Raw genomic sequence first — 19593 nt, 5'->3', positions numbered from 1 at the left:
AACTGTGCATACTGGGATTTTCAAGGATAATTTGAACTGTATGCAGTTTTGGCCTTAAGTGTCCACCTTTGTACCCAACCACCTTAGGTAAGATATGATTCCATTCTAGAGTGTTTTCAAGTAAATTCACAGACTCCTAGGAATTTGAAGACATGAAAATAGGTCAGAAATTCTCCATGAGATTTTTAAATGTTATATTTTCATTTTGATGATTGTCTCCTAAATAATAAGCTATAGTGGATCATCTGGATGACTGCCTTATGACCAAAGAGTTCTGTGGCTTATCCCGACCACTGACTCTACTTTATCTTATTTTTCTTTATGATATTTTTTTTTTTTTTTTTTTTTTTTTTTTTTTTTTTTTTGCGGTATGCGGGCCTCTCACTGTTGTGGCCTCTCCCATTGCGGAGCACAGGCTCCGGACGCGCAGGCTCAGTGGCCATGGCGCATGGGCCCAGCAGCTCCGCGGCATGTGGGATCTTTCCGGACCGGGACACGAACCAGTGTCCCCTGCATCAGCAGGCGGACTCTCAACCACTGCGCCACCAGGGAAGCCCTGATATTTATTAGTACCTGATATATCAATATTTATGTGTCTCTCTCCACTAGAATGTAAGTTCTATGAGAGTAGGAAAGAACTAAAAGCCTTGTTCAGTACTGGACACATTAAGCACTTAATAAGTATTTGCTGAATGAATGAACACATGAATAAATGAATGACTAAAACTAATTTCAGAAAACGTTAGGGATCTGTGAGAATTTTTCTCTAAGGGATCTGAATATTAATCAAGTTTGAGGAACCCTGTATTAAAGAGTGAATTATTATTGTATATTACAAATATTACAATTTTCATACCACACATATGATTAAGTTGTGCAAAATGAAAACTTCAAAAGACCGGTTAAATCTATTAGAGTAGTTCAGAATTTATGTAGACATAGACACCATTTTTGTACTGGTCTTGATTTTAAGACCCATATAAAGTACCGTTTTCCCCAAAATGAATGCATAATTGATTTCAAGTTGCTAACCACACATACAAAACTATCAGAGAGAACAAAAACTTTCAGTGTTAAATTTAAGAAATCCAAAGGATCTCTTCCTTTCCCATTTGTCTCTCTAACCTAAACATCTTTTTTTAAGGGAGGGAGAAACTAATACTCTTTAAGAAACCAAAAGAATTGATATTTTTACTTTTTAAGCACACATAGTCTTAAATGGTGACCCCAAAGTAGTCTACAAGTTATCATTATTATGATAATCAATGCCCCAGATACTTATGCATTATTTGCTTAAGTAGAAATTAGATGATCACAAAGGTCCCTTTCCAGTTCTCAGATTCTGTCATGATGGGCTATGTGATCATTTGGCATAAAAAACACCTGTCATCTAGTTTTACTTTCACAGTGAAAGTACCATAAAAATGGTTTCTTACCTCAGAATAATAGTTAGGTATTAGTGGCAGACAGTGGTAACAACTGTCCAAAATAAGTTTTCTGTTTATTTCTTTAAAGATAGTTTTCTTTAAGTCTGTATTGGGAGGTTGTATTATATGAACAGGGGAGGGAAAACACCAGACTGGTCCTGACTTTGAAAAAGTCCAATCACCTATTTCTACTCTATTTTTCACTGCCGTAAAATGAAGATTTTGCCTGCCTCTGTATACATTCTTGGGGCAAGATAATGAATGCAATAATAGGAATTTACACAGGCAAATTTACTGTGAATCTTACATTTCAGAGCCCCTTATTTACACCAGCCCCTTAAGGCCCTATACCTATTCTTGTGTGGAAATTTTATAAATTTTTTTTCTTAAAGAGATCCCCAAATTTGTCGATGCTTCAGTCTCCATAAGAACTGAACCCACCACTATGTATTCAAGTATTATTTGGAGAAATAAAGACAGAGAAGTTCAATCTTATTAAATTACACTTTTCTTATTAACCTCCAAAATATAGCAAAATAGGAAACTGTTTGGTGTTCTGAAGCCTGACTTAAGCAGCTTGATTCAGAAAAGTTTTCTGAAGTGAGAAATTAGAAGGAATTTTAATTTGGGATAACAGTATTGCATAAGTATGATTTGACACTTAACTTTTCTGAGATTGAATTAAAAAAAAAACAATTGATATGTCTGATCTTTATAATTCTTTCCAATGTGAAACATTCTTTTTTTAATTTTTTTTAATTGAAGTATAGTTAATTTACAATGTTGTGTTAATTTCTGCTGTACGGAAAAGTGATTCAGTTATACATATATATATACATTCTTTTTCATATTCTTTTCCATTATGGCTTATCACAGGTTATTGAATGTAGTTCCCTGTGCTATACAGTAGGATGTTGTTGTTTATCCATTCTAAATATAATAGGCTGCATCTGCTAATCCCAAACTCCCAATCCATCCCTTCCCCACTCCCCATCCCACTTGGCAATGACAAGTCTGTTCTCTATGTTTGTGAATCTGTTTCTGTTTCGTAGATAAGTTAATTTGTGTCATATTTTAGATTCCACATATAAGTGATAACCTATATGAAACATTCTTAATCTTACTCCCTTTCTTAATGCTAAAATATTGTGGATTTTCAATCTGGTTGGCTCCAAGTTTATTGTTGCAGAAGTGTGACTACAACATTGAAAGGCAACTAAGATCTTCACTGAATCATCTTTCTTGAAAGTTTCTGAGAAAAGGAAAAATATGAAAAAATATTTATATTTCTACTCTCTATCAAGTGTATATTAAGTTAGAATGTCTGTGAAAAATAATTTACTTGACTATCATTCTTGGAGGATTTCCATTCCTTAGAATAAAGCATGAAGAAAATTATTTCAGTTTCACATCTCTGATGCAATCTTTGCCTCTAAGCTAGCTGGATTGTTCAGTTGGCCCAAGAGCCTAAGACCTGAAATTCTACATTCTTGGCACAGTTCTGAGTTCTCACTATAAATGGTAATACCTGAGGTTGCAGGAGGTCAAGGAAGAGGAAAAAAATAATTTCATGCATATCACTATCTTCAGTTAATTCTTAAAATGCTGTCCTCTTGGAAGGAAAAACGTCCTTGTTCAGCTTTTGAGGGAAGGATGAATTTAAAGAACATTTTTAGTGTTAAGATTTGGGTGGAAAAGGGAAGGAGATTTCAGCAGATTTTTATGGACTATCTGTTATATAAAGATGCCACAGGGGCTTCCCTGGTGGCGCAGTGGTTGAGAGTCCGCCTGCCGATGCAGGGGATGCGGGTTTGTGCCCCGGTCCGGGAGGATCCCACGTGCCACGGAGCGGCTGGGCCCGTGAGCCATGGCCGTTGAGCCTGCGCGTCCGGAGCCTGTGCTCTAAAATGGGAGGGGCCACAACAGTGAGAGGCCCGCATACCGCACAAAAAAAAAACAAAAAAAAAAGAGAAACTAAATGTATGTGTACACAAGTGATTATAACAGCATTATTCATAATAGCCAAAAAGTGGAAACAACCCAAATATACATCAGCTTATAAGTGGATAAACAAAGTGTGGTATATCTATACAGTGGATTTCTATTTGTCAATAGAAAGAAATATTGATTCATGCTACAACATGGGTGAACCTTAAAAACATTATGCTAGGGAAAGAAGCCAGTCACAGAAAACCTCATATCATATGATTCCATTCAAATGAAATGTTCAGAACAGGGAAATCTATAGAGACAGATTAGTGGTTGCTAAGGAATGGAGTGATTGGGGTGGGAGGACTTGATAGCTAAAGGAAATGGGACTTCTTTTTGTGGTGACGAAAATGTTCTAAAATTGACTGTGGTGATGCTTGCACATACTTGTGAATATACTAAAAACCATTGTACACTTTAAATGGGTGAATCGTACGTGAATTGTATCTCAAAAATAATTTTTTAAAGATGCCATGGAAATATAATGATTAATCAAAACTTAGATCTGACATGTATCCTCCTCTGAAGAAGCACTTGTCATCCAGTTAGAGTACTAATATATATGAGTATTTAAAACTGATGCAAAGGGAGAAAATGGTTGGTCTTATAAGGGAGGTGACATTTAGCTGGACTGTGAGAGTAATTGGGATATGGATATTCTGGGTAGAGGCAGTAGCATAAGCAAAGACAAAGGTATGAAAATGCAACTGTAGTAATTCATTTTTTCCTGATTATAGAGTCTAAGAATTTAGGTTGGGGTAGTGGTTTGAGGCCAGCTTTGACTGTTAGTTAGGTAAAGTTATCCTTAATCCTGTAGGTAGTGTGGGAACATGGAAGGATTTTGAGCAGAGCTGTGATATTATCTCAACTGTGCTTCAGGAAGGTGATTGTGATAATAGTGTTTTAAAGATGAATTCCAGAAAATTTAGACGAGAGGCTGAAAGAGCAGAAACAGAGGAAAGAGATAACAAATGCTAACAGAAGGGAAAAGTGAAGAACAGATAAAAAGAAATATTTAAAGCACACTTGTGATTTAGTTGAATGTTAAGGACAAGGAGAAGGGGAGAGTGAAAGTTATTGTGAGGTACACGTGAGACATTTAGGGGAGAAGCCAAACAGATAGTTGAAAGAATGGGACTGGGTTTTAGCCTGGAGGCCAGAACTGTCTAGTGACAAAGTGTTACTTGAAACCATTCAAGTGAACAGAAATTAGGATAGCAGCTTGCATCACACAGAGGGCTTTGGGAAATACCTGGAGGAACACACTGATTTAGAGCTCAGAGAGGAGAGGAGCTATAGGAGGAATAATGTGGAAAAACAGGGGAAGACAGTTTCATGGAATCCAAGAGACATTTATAAAAGAAGAAGGAAGGTGGTTAAATGGGACAAAACTGTGAGCATCTTTTAGATGTAATAGATAAACTTTAGGAATATGGTTTTCAGCTTCAATACCATGTGCAGTATTCTAGCAGGGGGGGAAAATGATAAAATCAAGAAAGTTTAATTCCTAGGTGTCTTAGAGAGTTTATTTTAAAACATTTATAGAGCCATGCAACTGCAGATGGAGAGAGCACCCATTTTAAGAAAAATTATGTAAAAATGAATAAGTATTTAGAGAGAAGAAAAATACTAGGCATGTGTGTCCATAGCATTAGAAAACTATTTTCTAGGAGTGAGCACCTCCTGCATTTCGAGCTATTCAGGACATGAGGATGTTAGTAAATGCCTTATTTAAAACTACTTTCTCAGAAATTTCGCAACTAGTGTTCATATAATAAGGAATGTTTTAGTTCCTTGAAGCTATAGTCAGACTAGATTAGCAGGACATACATGCAGACATTGTAGTTATTGATTGGTTGATGGTTAGGTAAAGTGTGATGCTGAATTCAGGCAAGTTTTAGCTACCAGTTAATCTAAAGCATTCCACAGCCATAGAATCAGAGGGAATAACAAAATAATGAAAAAGATTAGTTTGTAAGTATAGACGTGAGAAGAGATTGGGATATCCTCTACAGGAAAAATGTGAAAATGGAGGTCAGTGCCTTTTTTTTTATGTATAGTTTTTTCCTCCTGTAAGGATTTCATCTCCAAAGCTAGTCAAGCATCCAAAGATTATTTCAATATACGTGTTTTAAATTGTTATATTCTTTGACCCAGTAGTTCTACTTCTAGAAATCCATTCCAAAAAAGCCCTAAATGTTAAGTGCATAGATAATAAGCACAAGGTCTTCAAAACAATAATTTTTAGTAGTTCAACAAACAGAGGGTTGAATAACAGCCTTGGTTTCAAACTGTGGAGAAACTGTTGTGAGTTGTGGCTCTTCCATACGATACACATTGAGCAGCCCTTAAATTATCTTTGTGAATAATGTTTGATAACATGGCAAAATATGTATAATCTAGAGTTAGATAAACAGGTTGACTGTGGAATTATATGTACAATGTGATTTCAGCTGTATAACAAAATAAATATGTGCTTGAAGAAGTAAATATGTTCATGGAGAAAATTATCCCAATTGCTAATGAAGTTTGTCCTAGGTAGGATTAAGGATTTTTTTTCATAATGGTGTATATTTCTTATATTTTCTACATTGAGCATGTACTTCTTTGATAGATAATAAAGAATTATCACTACCCCCAAATCTGAAAGATTTTGGTTATAGAGAGACCAGGAAAGGGAAGATAGATGAGTCAATATAAATCATCATGCCTATTGGAAAAGCAATTTAAAATAAAAGCTGTACTGACAGAGAATCAGTAGCATCACCACATGCTGTCAGATTAGTCCTGTCTACTCATAGCCTCTATTGAGTTTCCTTGGACTCAAACAGACCGGTAGAAGCCTCAGTATAGATTCTGAAATCTAACGACACATTTGTTTACCTGATATTGTTTGTGAGACAGTAGCTTGTGTCTTTGTTGTGAAAATCCTACCTTTTACATTTGTCATCCACAAACTGATGAAGATAACATTTTAACTTTGTAATGTTACATTTGTAAATATTTAAAACTATCATGTTATCGATTATTGCTTCTTGAATTTTGCCCCTATAATTACATATTTTATTCTTCTTTTTTCATAGGTTCACCATAAATACAAAAGACTGAAGTTATAAAAGAGAAAAAAAAAGATTGCTGCTAAAATGAGTCTGAGCAATACAGTATATTTTGTGCCATACACGAAAAGGTATTGTCCATAAATCCATGACTTAGCTTTCTCCCGTAAAATGGGAACAAATTGTGTTTTCTGGTTTTTCTATGAGGAATTTTTATTATATTTATGAGAAAAATTAAAAGGAATTAATAAAATTAAGATAACATATTCTTTTATAAAAATTTTTTAGTTTCAAATTATTTCCTTATAGATTTTCTTCATTTTCAGTTATAGCTTAAAATACGGAGAATTACCTGGCTAAAGTTATTTTATCCCTATTATCAAATTATTTTCTGGAAATATATATTACCATTTTCTGTTGTAGTGATTTATAATTAGACTTTGAGATAAAATTTTTTCAGATCACTTTTTCTCTAATCACAGAAGTAATAGGCTTTGCAGCACATTTAGAAAATAGAAATAAACAAAAAGAAGGAAATAAAAGATAACCTGAAATCCCAACACCTACTTCAGATAAAACACAAGTCTGCAAAGAAATCCAAATTTGTAGGTGAAAGAAACGTTGTTTCCCATCTTCACTGTTGCATCCCTCCTATGCTCTACCTTACACCCTGCCTCTTTTACTAAAATAAATCAAAACAAAACAAGTAGAAACTGCCATGTAGAAACTCCCTGTAGAAGGATAATACTTGGTCAGAGAATGTTCCCATTCTATTCTTCCAGGAGTGTATAAAGATGACTGTTTCCTTATGCCCTCACCAAAAAAATGTATCTTTTCTCTATTACTTTATCAATTTGGTGGGTGAAATGAGGTGTCTTGCTATTTTACTTTTTATTTCTCTGATTATTAGTGAAATTATATATGTTTCATATCATTAATAGACACTGCTTTTTTCTTTTTTAATTTCCTATTTGTGTCCTTTGAGTGTGTGTGTTGGTGTATATATATGTGTATGTTCACCTATCTGATATTAACAATAACTTCACTGGCACATATTTTGCAAGAACCATCCCCAACTTACTTGCCTTTCAGTTTTGTTTATTGCAACTTTTTAAAGCAATAATTATTAATTGACATACAGTAATCTGAACATATTAAGTAACAAAACATTTTAAGATGTGTGTGTGTGTGTGTGTGTGTGTGTGTATCCGTCACATGATGAAGTTAGTAAACATATCCGTCACTCCCAAAAGCTTCTTTGTATCCTTTTTCAATAACTCCCTAACCTCTTCTCACCCCAGCCCTTTCCCTAGGCAACCACTGATATGCCATAACTCTAGGTTACTTTGCATTTTCCAGAACTTTATATAAATGAAATCATAAAGTATTGATGTGTTCTCTATTTTTGTTCTGGCTTATTTCACTCAGCATAATTATTTTGAGATTCATCCATGTTGTAGCATGTATCAATAGTTCATTTTATTTCTGAGTTGCATTCCATTGTCTGCAAGTACTACAGACTGTTTATCCATTCATCTGTTGATGGATGTTTGGGTTATTTCCAGTTTTGACTATTAAAAATAAAGCTGCCATTAACTTTCGTGTACAGTGCTTTGTATGGACATTTGCTTTCATTTTTCTTGGGTGAATACCTAGGAGTGGAATGGCTATGTCATATGGTAGATGTATGTTTCACTTTTTAGGAAACTGACAAATAGTTTTCCAAAGTGTTTGTACCATTTTTACATCCAGCCAGCAGTGTCTGAGAGATCCAGTTATTTCAAATCCTTGCCAACGCCTGGTATGGTCTGTCTTTTTAATGTCAGCCATTCTAATAAGTTTGTAGTAGTATCTCACTGGGATTTTAATTTGTATCTCCCTAATGAATAGTGATGTTAAGCATCTTTTTTTTTTTGGCTTAGTTGCCATCCATTTATCTTTCTTGGTGAAGTGTGTGTTCTAATGTTTTTCTCATTTTTAAAATTTGGTTGTTCATGTTCTTTTAATTGAGTTTTGAGGATTCTTTATATTTTATGAATGCAAATCCATTGTGAGATATATGTTTTGCAGAGATCTTCTACTGTGGGTTATCTTTTCATTTTCTTAACAGGGTCTTTCAAAAAGAGTATGTTTTTATTCTAATTTAACCTTTTTTTCCTTTGTGGAGTGTGCTTTTGTTTTTATATCTAAGAAATTCTTGCCTAACCCAAGGTCACAAAGATTTTCTCTTGTGTTTTCTTCACAATTTTTTTAGTTGTATGTTTTACATTTAGTTCTATAATCCATTTGGAGTTAATTTTTGTATATGGTGTCAATATGAATCAAAGATAGACATATGCAATTGTTATGGCACCATTAGTGGAAGATATTCTCCATCTTCTATGGACGAAATTCAGTTGTCCATAAATGTGTGGGTCCACCTTCTATGGACGAAATTCAGTTGTCCATAAATGTGTGGGTCTGTTTCTGTACTTCCTGTTTTGTTGCATTGATTTATTTGTGTGTATATATATATACACACAAATATATATATACACATACACACCAGTATCACAGTGTCTTTATAACTGTAATCTTAATGATAAATCTTGCAATCAGGTTATGTTAGCCCTCCAATTTTGTCTTCCTTTTTCAAAGTCGTTTTAGTTGTTTTAGGTCCATTGCATTTTCGTATGAATTTGAGAATCAGCTTCTCAATTTCTCTTTCTAAAAAATACTCAATATTGAGTCTTCTGACCTATAACCACACTATAACTTTTCATTATGTCTTTACTTCCTTTCATTATTATTTTGTAGTTTTCAGTGTACAAGTCTTACAGATCCTTTGTCAGATTTATCCCTAAGTATTTCATTTTTTGAATCTATTATAAGTGATATTTAAAACTTTAGATATCCATTTGTTCATATATAGAAATATAATTGAGCTTTATATATTGATCTTGTATTCTGCAACTTTGATAAACTCACGTATTAGTTCCATTGAATTTTCTACACAGGTGATTATGTTGTCAGTAAAAGTCCAACTTCTTTCTTTCCAGTCTTGCTATTTTTACTTCTTTTTTCTTCCCTTGTTGCACTTATAGAACATCCAGCACAATGCTGAAGAGAAGTGTTGAGACCAGACATCCTTGCCTTGTTCCTGATCATAGGAGGAAAGCAGTTGGTCTTTCACCATTATATTTGACATTGGCTGTAAATGTTTCATAGATTTCCTGTATTAGGTTGGGGATGTTACCTGATATTCCTAGTTGGCTCAAGGGTTTTTATCAGGAATGAATTTCGGATTTTGTCATATGCTTTTTCTGCATCTTTAGAGATGATCATTTGACTTTTTATCAGTTTGTTGATATGGTGAATTACATTGACTCTTTTTTTTTTTTTAACTGATTTTTGAGTGTTAAACCAACCTTGCATTCCTGTAATAAATTCCACCTAGTCGTGATGTATTATCTATTTTATATATTACTGAACTATATTTGCTATAATTTTGTTGTGAATATTTATATCTGTAGTCTTCAAGAATTTTACTCTGTTGCTTTCTTTCTTGTAATGTTTTTGTCTGGCTTTGGTGTCAGGGTAATACAAGCCTCATAGAATTAATCCTAGAAAGTATGTCTCCTTTTCCATTTTCTGAAAGAGATGTGTAAAATTAATATTGTATCTTTCTTAGATGTTTGGTTGAATTCACCAATTAAACCATTTGATTCTGGAGTTTTCTTTGTGGGAAGATTTTAAATTACAAATTCAATTACTTTAATAGACGCAGAGGTATTGAGGTTATCTGTTTCTTCTGGTGTAAACTTTGTTGATTTGTGTCTTGCAGAGAATTTATCCACTTCATCTAAGTTGTTGAATAATAATTACACAATGTTGTACAATTTGCATAATATAATACTCCCTGATTATCCTTCTGATAGCTATAGAATCTGTAGTGATGTTATCCCTCTCGTTTGTGATACTGGTAATTATGTCTTCTGATTTTTTTTCCTGATCAGTCTGGCAAGGTTTATAAATTTGATTACTTTTATCAAAGAACCAGCTTTGCTTTCATTGATTTTTGTTTTTGTTTTTCTATTTCATTGATTTCTGCTTTAATCTTTATTATTTCCTTTCTCTCCTTACTTTGGGTTTAATTTGCTCTTTTTTTCCTGGTTTTTAAAAAAATAGTGGAAGCTGAGGTCATTGATTTGAGACCTTCTTTTCCAAAACAGGAGTTTATTGCTATAGATTTCCACATGAGTACTGCTTTAGTGGTATCCCACGAATTTTGACGCCTTCTGCTTTCATTTTAATTAAGATAAAAGTATTTTCTAGTTTCTCTTTTGGTTTATTTTTTGACCCATGGATTACTTTTTATTGTGTTATTTAGTTTCCAGTATTTGGGGATTTTTTTCATATTATCTGTCTGCTGTTGATTTTCTAATTTAACTCCATTGTGTTCAGAGAATATACCTAGGATAACTTAAGTCCTTTTAATTTATTGAGTCTTGTTTTATGGCCCAGAATATGGTCTGTCTTGGTAAATGTTCTGTGTGCACTTGAAAAGAATATGTATTATGATGTTTCTGGGTTGAAACATCAATGTTAATAATCATATTTCAATGTCAGTAATCAAATTGGTTGATAGTGTTGTTCAGGTCTTCTATATCCTTACTGATTTTCTGTCTATTTTTTCTATCAGTTATTGAGGAAAGGATATTGAAATCTCCAACTACAATTGTGGATTTGTCTATTTCTCCTTGCAGGTAAATCAGTTTTTAATCATGTATTTTGAAACGTTTTTTATTAGGTGTATAAACATTTAGGATTGTTATATTATCTTGATAAATTGATCCAATCTTTTTATCATTATGAAATAATCTTTGTAATATCTTTGCATTGAAATCCACGTTATCTGATATTAATATAGCTAGCCCAGCTTTCTTTTGATTAGTATTGTGTCTTTTTCCATGCTTTTAGCCTACTTGTGTCTTTTTATTTAAAGTGTGTATATAGACACATGTGTACACATGCATGCATATATGTATTTATATTTGGATACACATTTATGTATTAATCCGCTGTCCATACTCAAGTGATAGTATACCTTTTTGTGTATAGTATGATAACTTTACAGCACTGTGCTTCAATTTCTATCATTCCCAACTTCGTGTTCTCATGCGTTTTACTTCTACATGTTATAAACTCACACTATATTGTTATTTTTGTTTAAACAGTGAATTATACTTTAAAGAAGTTTAAATAATGGGGGGAAATCTTAAATATTTAACCAAATAGTTAACCATTTTCAGTGCTTTTTCAATGTTTTGTAAAGCTCTGTTTCCATCTGGTATGATTTTTGCTTATGTCTAAAGGATTTCCTTTAGCATTTCCTATAGTGCTGGTGGTCAGGTCATGAATTCTTTCAGCTTTTTATGTCTAAAACCCTCTATTCTGCCTTCATTTTTCAAAGACCTTTTTACAGGACACAGAATTTTAGTTTGAACTTAGCACTTTAAAAATGTTGCTTGATTGTCTTCTCGCTGGTGTTATCTCCAGTGAAGAATCTGCTGTCATTGTTGTCCTTACATAATGTCTATACATAATGTGTTTTCTGTCTCTGGCTGCTTTCATGATTTTTGCTTTATCACGTTTTGAGCAATTTATTATGATATGTTTGGTGTAATTTTCCCCATTTTTCTTATCCTCATTCTTGTTCTTGAGCCCCATTGACCTTCTTGGATCTGTGGTTTACAATTTTCATCAGAATTGTAAGTTTTTTCCACTATTATTTCTCCAAATATTTTCTCTGCCTCAACATCTCTCTCTTCTCTTCAGGGACTCCAATTAGATATATACTAGTCCATTTGAAATTGTTCCACAACTCACTGATGCTCTTTTTTTTGGTTGTTTATTATTTTGTTATTTTTTTTCTCTGTATGTTTCATTTTGGATAGTTTCTACTGTCATATCTTCAAGTTCATAAACCTTTTTTTCAGAAATCTCATCTGCTATTCATCCCATGCAGTGTATTTTTCATCTCGGACATTGTAGCTTTCACCTCTAGAGGTTCAGTTTGTGTCTCTTTATATCTTGACTATCTCTATGTGTTTGATATTTCCTAACTTTTTAAATATATGGAATACAGTTGTAATAAATGTTTTAATACTCTTGTCTGCTAATCTAGCAACTATCATCTATATCAGTCCTGAATTGGTTTCAATTGATTTTTCTCATCATTATGTGTCATATTTTCCTGTTTCTTGGGATGCTTGGTGATTTTTTTTTTTTAGACATTGTGAATTTTACCTTTTTGGATATTAGATTTTTTTTTAATTCCTTTAAATATTTGTGAGCTTTGTTAAGCTACATGGAATAATTTAATCCATAAAGATCCTGCTTTTAAATTTTGTTAGGCATCCAGAACAGCACTTAGTCTATGGTAATTTCCTGCTACTAAGATTAGACTCTTGTAAGTACTCTAAACAATTCCCCATGAATTATGAGATTTCCTATTCAGGCTAATGGTAACAGGCACTATTTACAGCTCTTCATGAGCCCTAGGTACTGTTTTCTTTAATTCTTTCAAATAGGGTTTTCTTCCACCCTGCCTGGTCTGGCGTAGTTTTCTCACTTGCATGCATAGATCAGTAGTCAGCTGAAGACTTGATGGGAACTCTCTGCTTATCTCCATATCTTCTTTCTGTGCTGTTCTCTTCTATTTAGTACTGTGCCCTGAGAACTCTAGCCATTTTGGTCACCCTGGACCCTCATCTCTGGAGTGCCCCAGGCTCTAATTGGGTTTCCCCACCCCCTACTTTCTGTGCCATGGCCTGGAAACTCTCCCAGGACATTAAATTGGGACAGTTTTAGCCCTCCTTGTTTGCTGTTCCTCTGGGATCACTGTCCTTCTCTGCCTGATATCCATTGTGTTAAAATACCATAATTTCATGTTTTTCCAGTGTTTTATTTGTTTCTGGTAGATAACAAATCCAGTCCTGTTACTCCATCTTGGCTGGAAGCAGAAATCCATTCATTATATTTTTTAAGATAAATATGTTGTGTATTATCAAGCTTACTGATTTTAGTTTATGGTTTTTGCCTCAGATATCTTGCTCAATAACTAAATACTTATCTGCAAATTATTTTAGAAGTTTTTATGATCTAATTTTTAAAATTATTTCAATATTATTTTATTTTAAATATAATTTTAATATTTATTTCTTTCGAAAAATCACTTTAGTCTATAGTATGACTTAGTAGTCTGTGTGTGTTCCCAAATGGTTATCCATAGTACTTAGCTTTAATCACATTGAAGCCAAAATATTCAAGTTTAAAATACATCTTGGTGATTGAAAAGATTTTAGTTCTCATAAATTTGGTTCATAGATCTTTTTGTTTTTCCTAACGGAAATTTTGTAATTTGCTTTTTTTTTTTTTTTTGGCATGGTCTGAAAAGGCATGTCTTTGATTTAATCCGTTTTCTCTTTTCTATTCTCTAAGCAGTGAAGGCAATAGTACTTTTGAGCTTTATGTACTTAGTTGCCTAACAAGTAACTAAATTTAAGTTATTTTTTCAATAGTATTGGTATACTGACTTTATGCTTGATTATTGGCATTCATGGCTTGGCAGGATGACTACTCATGATTACAGATGCAGTGTTGTGGGGGAATCCTTTTTCCTGTTTAAAACCTTCAATGGCTACCCATTACCCTCAAGATAAACTCCAAATTTCTTAGTATGGTATAAAAGAATTATTGTGGGGCTTCCCTGGTGGCACAGTGGTTGAGAGTCTGCCTGCCGATGCTGGGGACACGGGTTCGTGCCCCGGTCTGGGAGGATCCCACATACCGCGGAGCGGCTGAGCCTGCGCGTCCGGAGCCTGTGCTCCGCAACAGTGAGAGGCCCGCGTACCGCGAAAAAAAAAAAAAAAAAAAAAAAAAAAATTATTGTGATTTTCCTTGGCTTATAAAGGAATTTAGTCTTGCCTGACACATAGTAGTGCTTAATAAATGTTAGCTGTTACTATTTCAGTATTAATCAGACCAAACTGCTTTTGAAACAGATTTATTGAGATATAATTTTCTTGTTTATTTTAAATTACATTTTATTCTACATGTGTCTCCAAGGAAATCAAAAAGAAATACAATTAATTTGTGATGTTGGGGGGAAAAAATCTTTGGTTTTACTTGTTCAACAAAAATATCTGAATCAATTATACTTTTGTCAACTTTCCCTTCACATCCTAGCATTCTGTTTTGCCATCTACTGTGTATTTCTCACACATATCTATCTCAAAGTTATCTTGAGAGGGAGAGTGAAAACAAAAATCCAAATTCTAAAAGGTAGCACTTAATCAATGTTAAGTCTATCCACAGTTATGTATATTAAACAGAATTATGTCTATTGCATCCTTATAAGCTTCTGAAAATAAGCATATTTATGCTAAGAAATGTCATTGTAATATACAAATAAATAAATTTTTCCAAAATTTAGATTACTGTAAACTAAAATTAAGCTAATTTGTGATTTAAATGACTAGTTATTAGCTCCTTAGAAATCATTGTTCATTGTTCTTTGCATTTGTCTAAGTAAACTGTCAGGTATAGAAACTTTTAAATACCACTAATGATGCTATAGGTACAACAGATCACACCTAAAGGAAAATACTTCAAAAGCAGAATTATTTTTTCATAAAAAAGGTAGCAGCTGAATCGTAATATATTTTAACACCAATGTTTTTCTCACCAAACTGTCCTCTCCAAATCTACATAGTACCAACCAAAAAAAAAAAAAAAAGAAAAAGAAAAATTAGTTAGGCAGCTACATACTCCAAAGCACATTGCATGTCTTACCTCTATTGTCAGTCAGGTATCTGGGATAAAATATGTAGTCTTCTATATAGACAAAGCTTTCACCGTGAAAGTAAAGGAAGATCCAGCATGCTGGCTAAGTGACATTTTCCAGTTGCCTGTTGCAGTTGTCATTAACTAGAGAAAGTGTCTGTATAACTATTGGTCAGGAAGAATATATACTTCATCTTGCAGTCTTGTAGACTGTTTGATTAACCCATTAATGGGTGGATCAAGTCAGAATAATCACCTTTATGTTTCTTTAGTCCCCTTTTGGAAATTTCGTCTTTTGAGGCTTTTTCCCCCTGTGTAACTGATAATTTACCTGTTCTTTTTCTTTTCTTCTCCTCAGAAATCTGTTGTTGATATTTTAATTTTCTTATCTTTAATTCCCATTTGTTTTCAATTAGCTAGGACAAAAGTCATGGTTATTACCCCTCTCCGTTTTATTTTTTTTTAACTTTTAATTTTATATTGGAGTATAGTTGATTAACGATGCTGTGATAGTTTCAGATGTACAGCAGAGTGATTCAGTTATACATATACTTGTTTCTATTCTTTTTCAAATTCTTTTCCCTTTTAGGTTGTTACATAATATTGAGCAGAGTTCCCTGTGCTGTACAGTAGGTCCTTACTGGTTATCCGTTTTAAGTATAGCTGTGTGTACATGTCAATCCCAAACTCCCTAACTGTCCCTTCCCCCAACCATTCCCCCCTGGTAACCATAAGTTCATTCTCTAAGTCTCTCGTGAGTCTGTTTGTGTTTTGTATGTAAGTTTATTTGTATCATTTATTTTTAGATTCTACTTGCTCTTTCTCTGACTTACTTCACTCAGTATGACAATCTCTAGGTCTGTCCATGTTGCTGCAAATGGCATTATTTCATTCTTTTTAATGGCTGAGTAATATTCCATTGTATATATGTGCCACATCTTCTTTATCCATTCCTCTGTCAATGGACATTTAAGTTGCTTCCATGCCTTGGCTGTTGTAAACAGTGCTACAGTGAACATTGGGGTGCGTGTATCCTTTTGGACCATGTTTTTCTCTGGATATATGCCCAGGAGTGGGATTACAGGATCATATGGTAGCTCTGTTTTTAGTTTTTTAAGGAACCTCCATACTGTTCTCTGTAGTGGCTGTACCAATTTACATTCCCACCAATGGTGTAGGAGGGTTCCCTTCTCTCCACACCTTCTCCAGCATTTATTGTTTGTGGATTTTTTGATGATAGCCATTTTGACTGGCTTGAGGTGATATCTCATTGTAGTTTTGATTTGTGTTTCAGATATAATTTTCGTACCATACAATTCACCCATTTAAAGAGTACAACTAAAGAGTTTTTAGTAGATGAACAATTGTACAACCATCACCACAATGAATTCTAGGACATTTCACCACACTAAAACGAAAGCCCATACCCTTTAGCTATCACCCCCAACTCTCCTTCACCCGCTAGTCTCTATAAATTTACTTATGCTGGATGTATTATATAAATGGAATCATACAGTATGTAGTCTTTTGTGACTGGCTTCCTTCACTTAGCTTAATATTTTGCCTGTGTTGTGGTGTGTATCAGTAGTTCATTCCTTTTAAACCCTGAATAATGTTCCATGGTATGGATATACCATATTTTGTTTATTCATTCACCAAATGGACATTTGGGTTGTTGCTGAATAATGCAGCTACCAACATCCAAGTTTTTGTGTGGACGTGTGCTTTTATTTCTCTTGGGTATATACCGACGAGTGGGAATTTCTGGGTCAACTTGTAACTCTGTTTAAGTTTTTGATGAACTCCCAATCTGTCTCCCAAAATGGCTGTACCATTTTACATTTCCACCAGCAGTGTTGGAGGGTCTGAATTTCCCCACATCCTTACCCATACTTATTATTTGACTTTTTGATAATAGCCATCCTAGTGGGTATGAATATGGTATCTCATGTGTTTTTAATTTTATTTGTCTAAAGACTAATGGTGTGGAGCATCTTTTCATGTGTTAGTGGACATTTCTATATCTTTGGAGTAATATCTATTCAGATCCTTTGCCCATTTTTCTTTTGGATTACTTGTCTTTTTATTTTGAATTTCTAAGACCAAGATGCTTTTTATGGATAATGTGAATCTGTAATTGCTACCAAACAAAATGTATAATAAGTTAATGTTAAACCTTATTTTTCTACAGGTACTGAAATTTTACACACACACACACCCCAAATATTTGTCAATGAGAGAGAAAGCTGACTGGGATATCAAAAGCAAAGTGCTTGCACATACTGGTCATCATGCGGAAAGGGGTGCCAAGGGACCCAGAGATTGCTGATCTGTTCTACAAAGATGATCCTGAAGAACTTTTTATTGGTTTACATGAAATTGGACATGGAAGTTTTGGAGCAGTTTATTTTGTAAGTAATTAAAAATTGTTTAGATCAAATTATGAAAGTTTAAATTCTGTACATTCTAACTATTACTTGTAAAATGTACTTGGTTTTAATGTTTATTCTACAAATTAAATGATGTCTACAGTAGAGGCAAATAGTCATTGCTGAAGAGCCAGTCTTAGAATTCTAGGCATCATTCAAGTCAATGGTATCCATATCAAATGACTCTGCTGTCAAAGTAGTGCAAAAAAGTTATAAGCTTGAGTTTGAACCCTGTTCATTTCCCTTACATGCCAAACTCTTTTCTGCCTCAGGGCCTTTATATATGCTATTCCTCCTGCCTAGAAAACTGTACATGTTTTCCCCATTCCTGTCTAACTCTTGTTTACCCTACAGGTATCAGTTTAAGTGTTAAATCCATGTGATAGCCATTCCAGTTCAACCCTCCAGCACTAAATTAAGACTTTCTTTATGGTCTCATAACACCCTATGCTTGTACTTTGTTGCATTTGTCACAGTTATAATTGAATACTTATGTGTGAGATTTTTTGATTCATGTATGTCTCTCTCACTAAATAATAAGCTCCATAAGGACAGGAATTATATCTACTTGTTCATTGCTATATCCCCAATAGCTAGTATAATGTCTGAATAGTAGGAACTCAGTAAATGATGGATGGATGGGTGGATGGACAAGTGGACATCTACGCAGACAGATAGACTGACAGATTTTTAGTAACAATCGTGTTAAGTCAGTATCTCAGGTTAAGGGATATAAGGCTTAACCCCATTGAGTCAGTTTGAATTCCAAGACTGTGATTATCTTCTGATGACAAAAGTGAGAAATGACTGAAATGTTAACATAAGTCATTCACCTGAAATTCATTGCATAAAATATAGTTCTTTATTTCAATAACTTAGAAGTTTGCAACCTCAAATTAACACATACTTCCTTAAGAGTACTAGTTCATTAAAGCAAGTAATATTTAAGTAATATTACCTATTTCTCCTCCAAACCTGTTAGTAAATAATTTCTTTCTTAATCAAACAGTATTTGACTTTTCTTTTTAAGTGGTCCTTTATGTCCTTCCATCTGGATAGGGCTTATCTTTAGTTGTCCTTCCAAATGAGATTTTATTAATTGCATTTTGAACTCATCCTTTTGTTTCTAGCCAAATCTTCAGCCTGAGTTTTCTCAGAATGCTCTTTCGTCCCTTCATGTCTATACTCAGCACTACCACCACTTCTCCTCCCTCACCCCCATCTAATACTTGGCTCCCACTCAAGTACATTTTATCATTAAGTGACCTTCCATTGCTGAAGTGGATGCTAATTTTCTAGTTAATATCCTCATATTAGTCTTTGGTCTTAGAGTAGCATTTACGGCCCAAAGTCCTATCTTTCTCATTCACTGAGACACATTTTTTTAAAAGGATTTTTTAAATTACAAATATATCATATATACAGAAGTGTGTATAATACATTCACACATATATTTTAATATATAATTTAAAGAACAATTAAAACATAAATCCCTTTATAACCACCAGCCAGGCCAAGAAATAGAATATTGCCAGCACCCCAGAAGCCCCTTTTTTGTTAGAAGAATCCACTATGCTGAATTTTATGATGATGACTTTCTTATATTTCTTTATATGTACCCACTTACTTCTCTACCCCTAATAATATAATTTGGTTTTGCCGGTTTTGAACTTTTTAACAATAGATATATTCTGTATATATTTGGTTGTGACCTGTTTGTTTTGCTTAGAGATATTTTCTTCAGTCAATCATCTTTTATTACTTTCATTCTATTACTGTGTAACTAATTCATCATCTCAGAATCTCTCTTGGCCAGAGTCAGAGAGTAGTTGCAATCTCTGTTTGACTCTTCTATTTTAAAAATCA

The 19593-nt window shown here is 33.8% G+C and overlaps 1 protein-coding gene across 3 annotated transcripts in view; it reads left to right on the top strand.

Moving 5' to 3' along the window:
• TAOK3 (TAO kinase 3) overlaps nt 1–19593 on the top strand; it is a 189789-nt gene that overhangs the window by 87655 nt on the left and 82541 nt on the right. For 2 of the 3 annotated variants that reach the window (XM_032654499.1, XM_032654500.1), the window contains 3 exons: nt 6500–6603; nt 11154–11217; nt 17490–17709. In XM_032654499.1, the coding sequence (XP_032510390.1) occupies nt 17590–17709 (120 nt within the window). In that variant the 5' untranslated portion in view covers nt 6500–6603; nt 11154–11217; nt 17490–17589. The remainder of the gene's footprint in view (nt 1–6499; nt 6604–11153; nt 11218–17489; nt 17710–19593) is intronic. The other variant, XM_032654501.1, reaches the window with a different exon arrangement.

Source organism: Phocoena sinus, chromosome 14 (assembly GCF_008692025.1).
Source record: "Phocoena sinus isolate mPhoSin1 chromosome 14, mPhoSin1.pri, whole genome shotgun sequence".
In the NCBI taxonomy this organism is placed as follows: domain Eukaryota; kingdom Metazoa; phylum Chordata; class Mammalia; order Artiodactyla; family Phocoenidae; genus Phocoena; species Phocoena sinus.
This window is presented reverse-complemented; position numbering and strand designations above follow the sequence as displayed.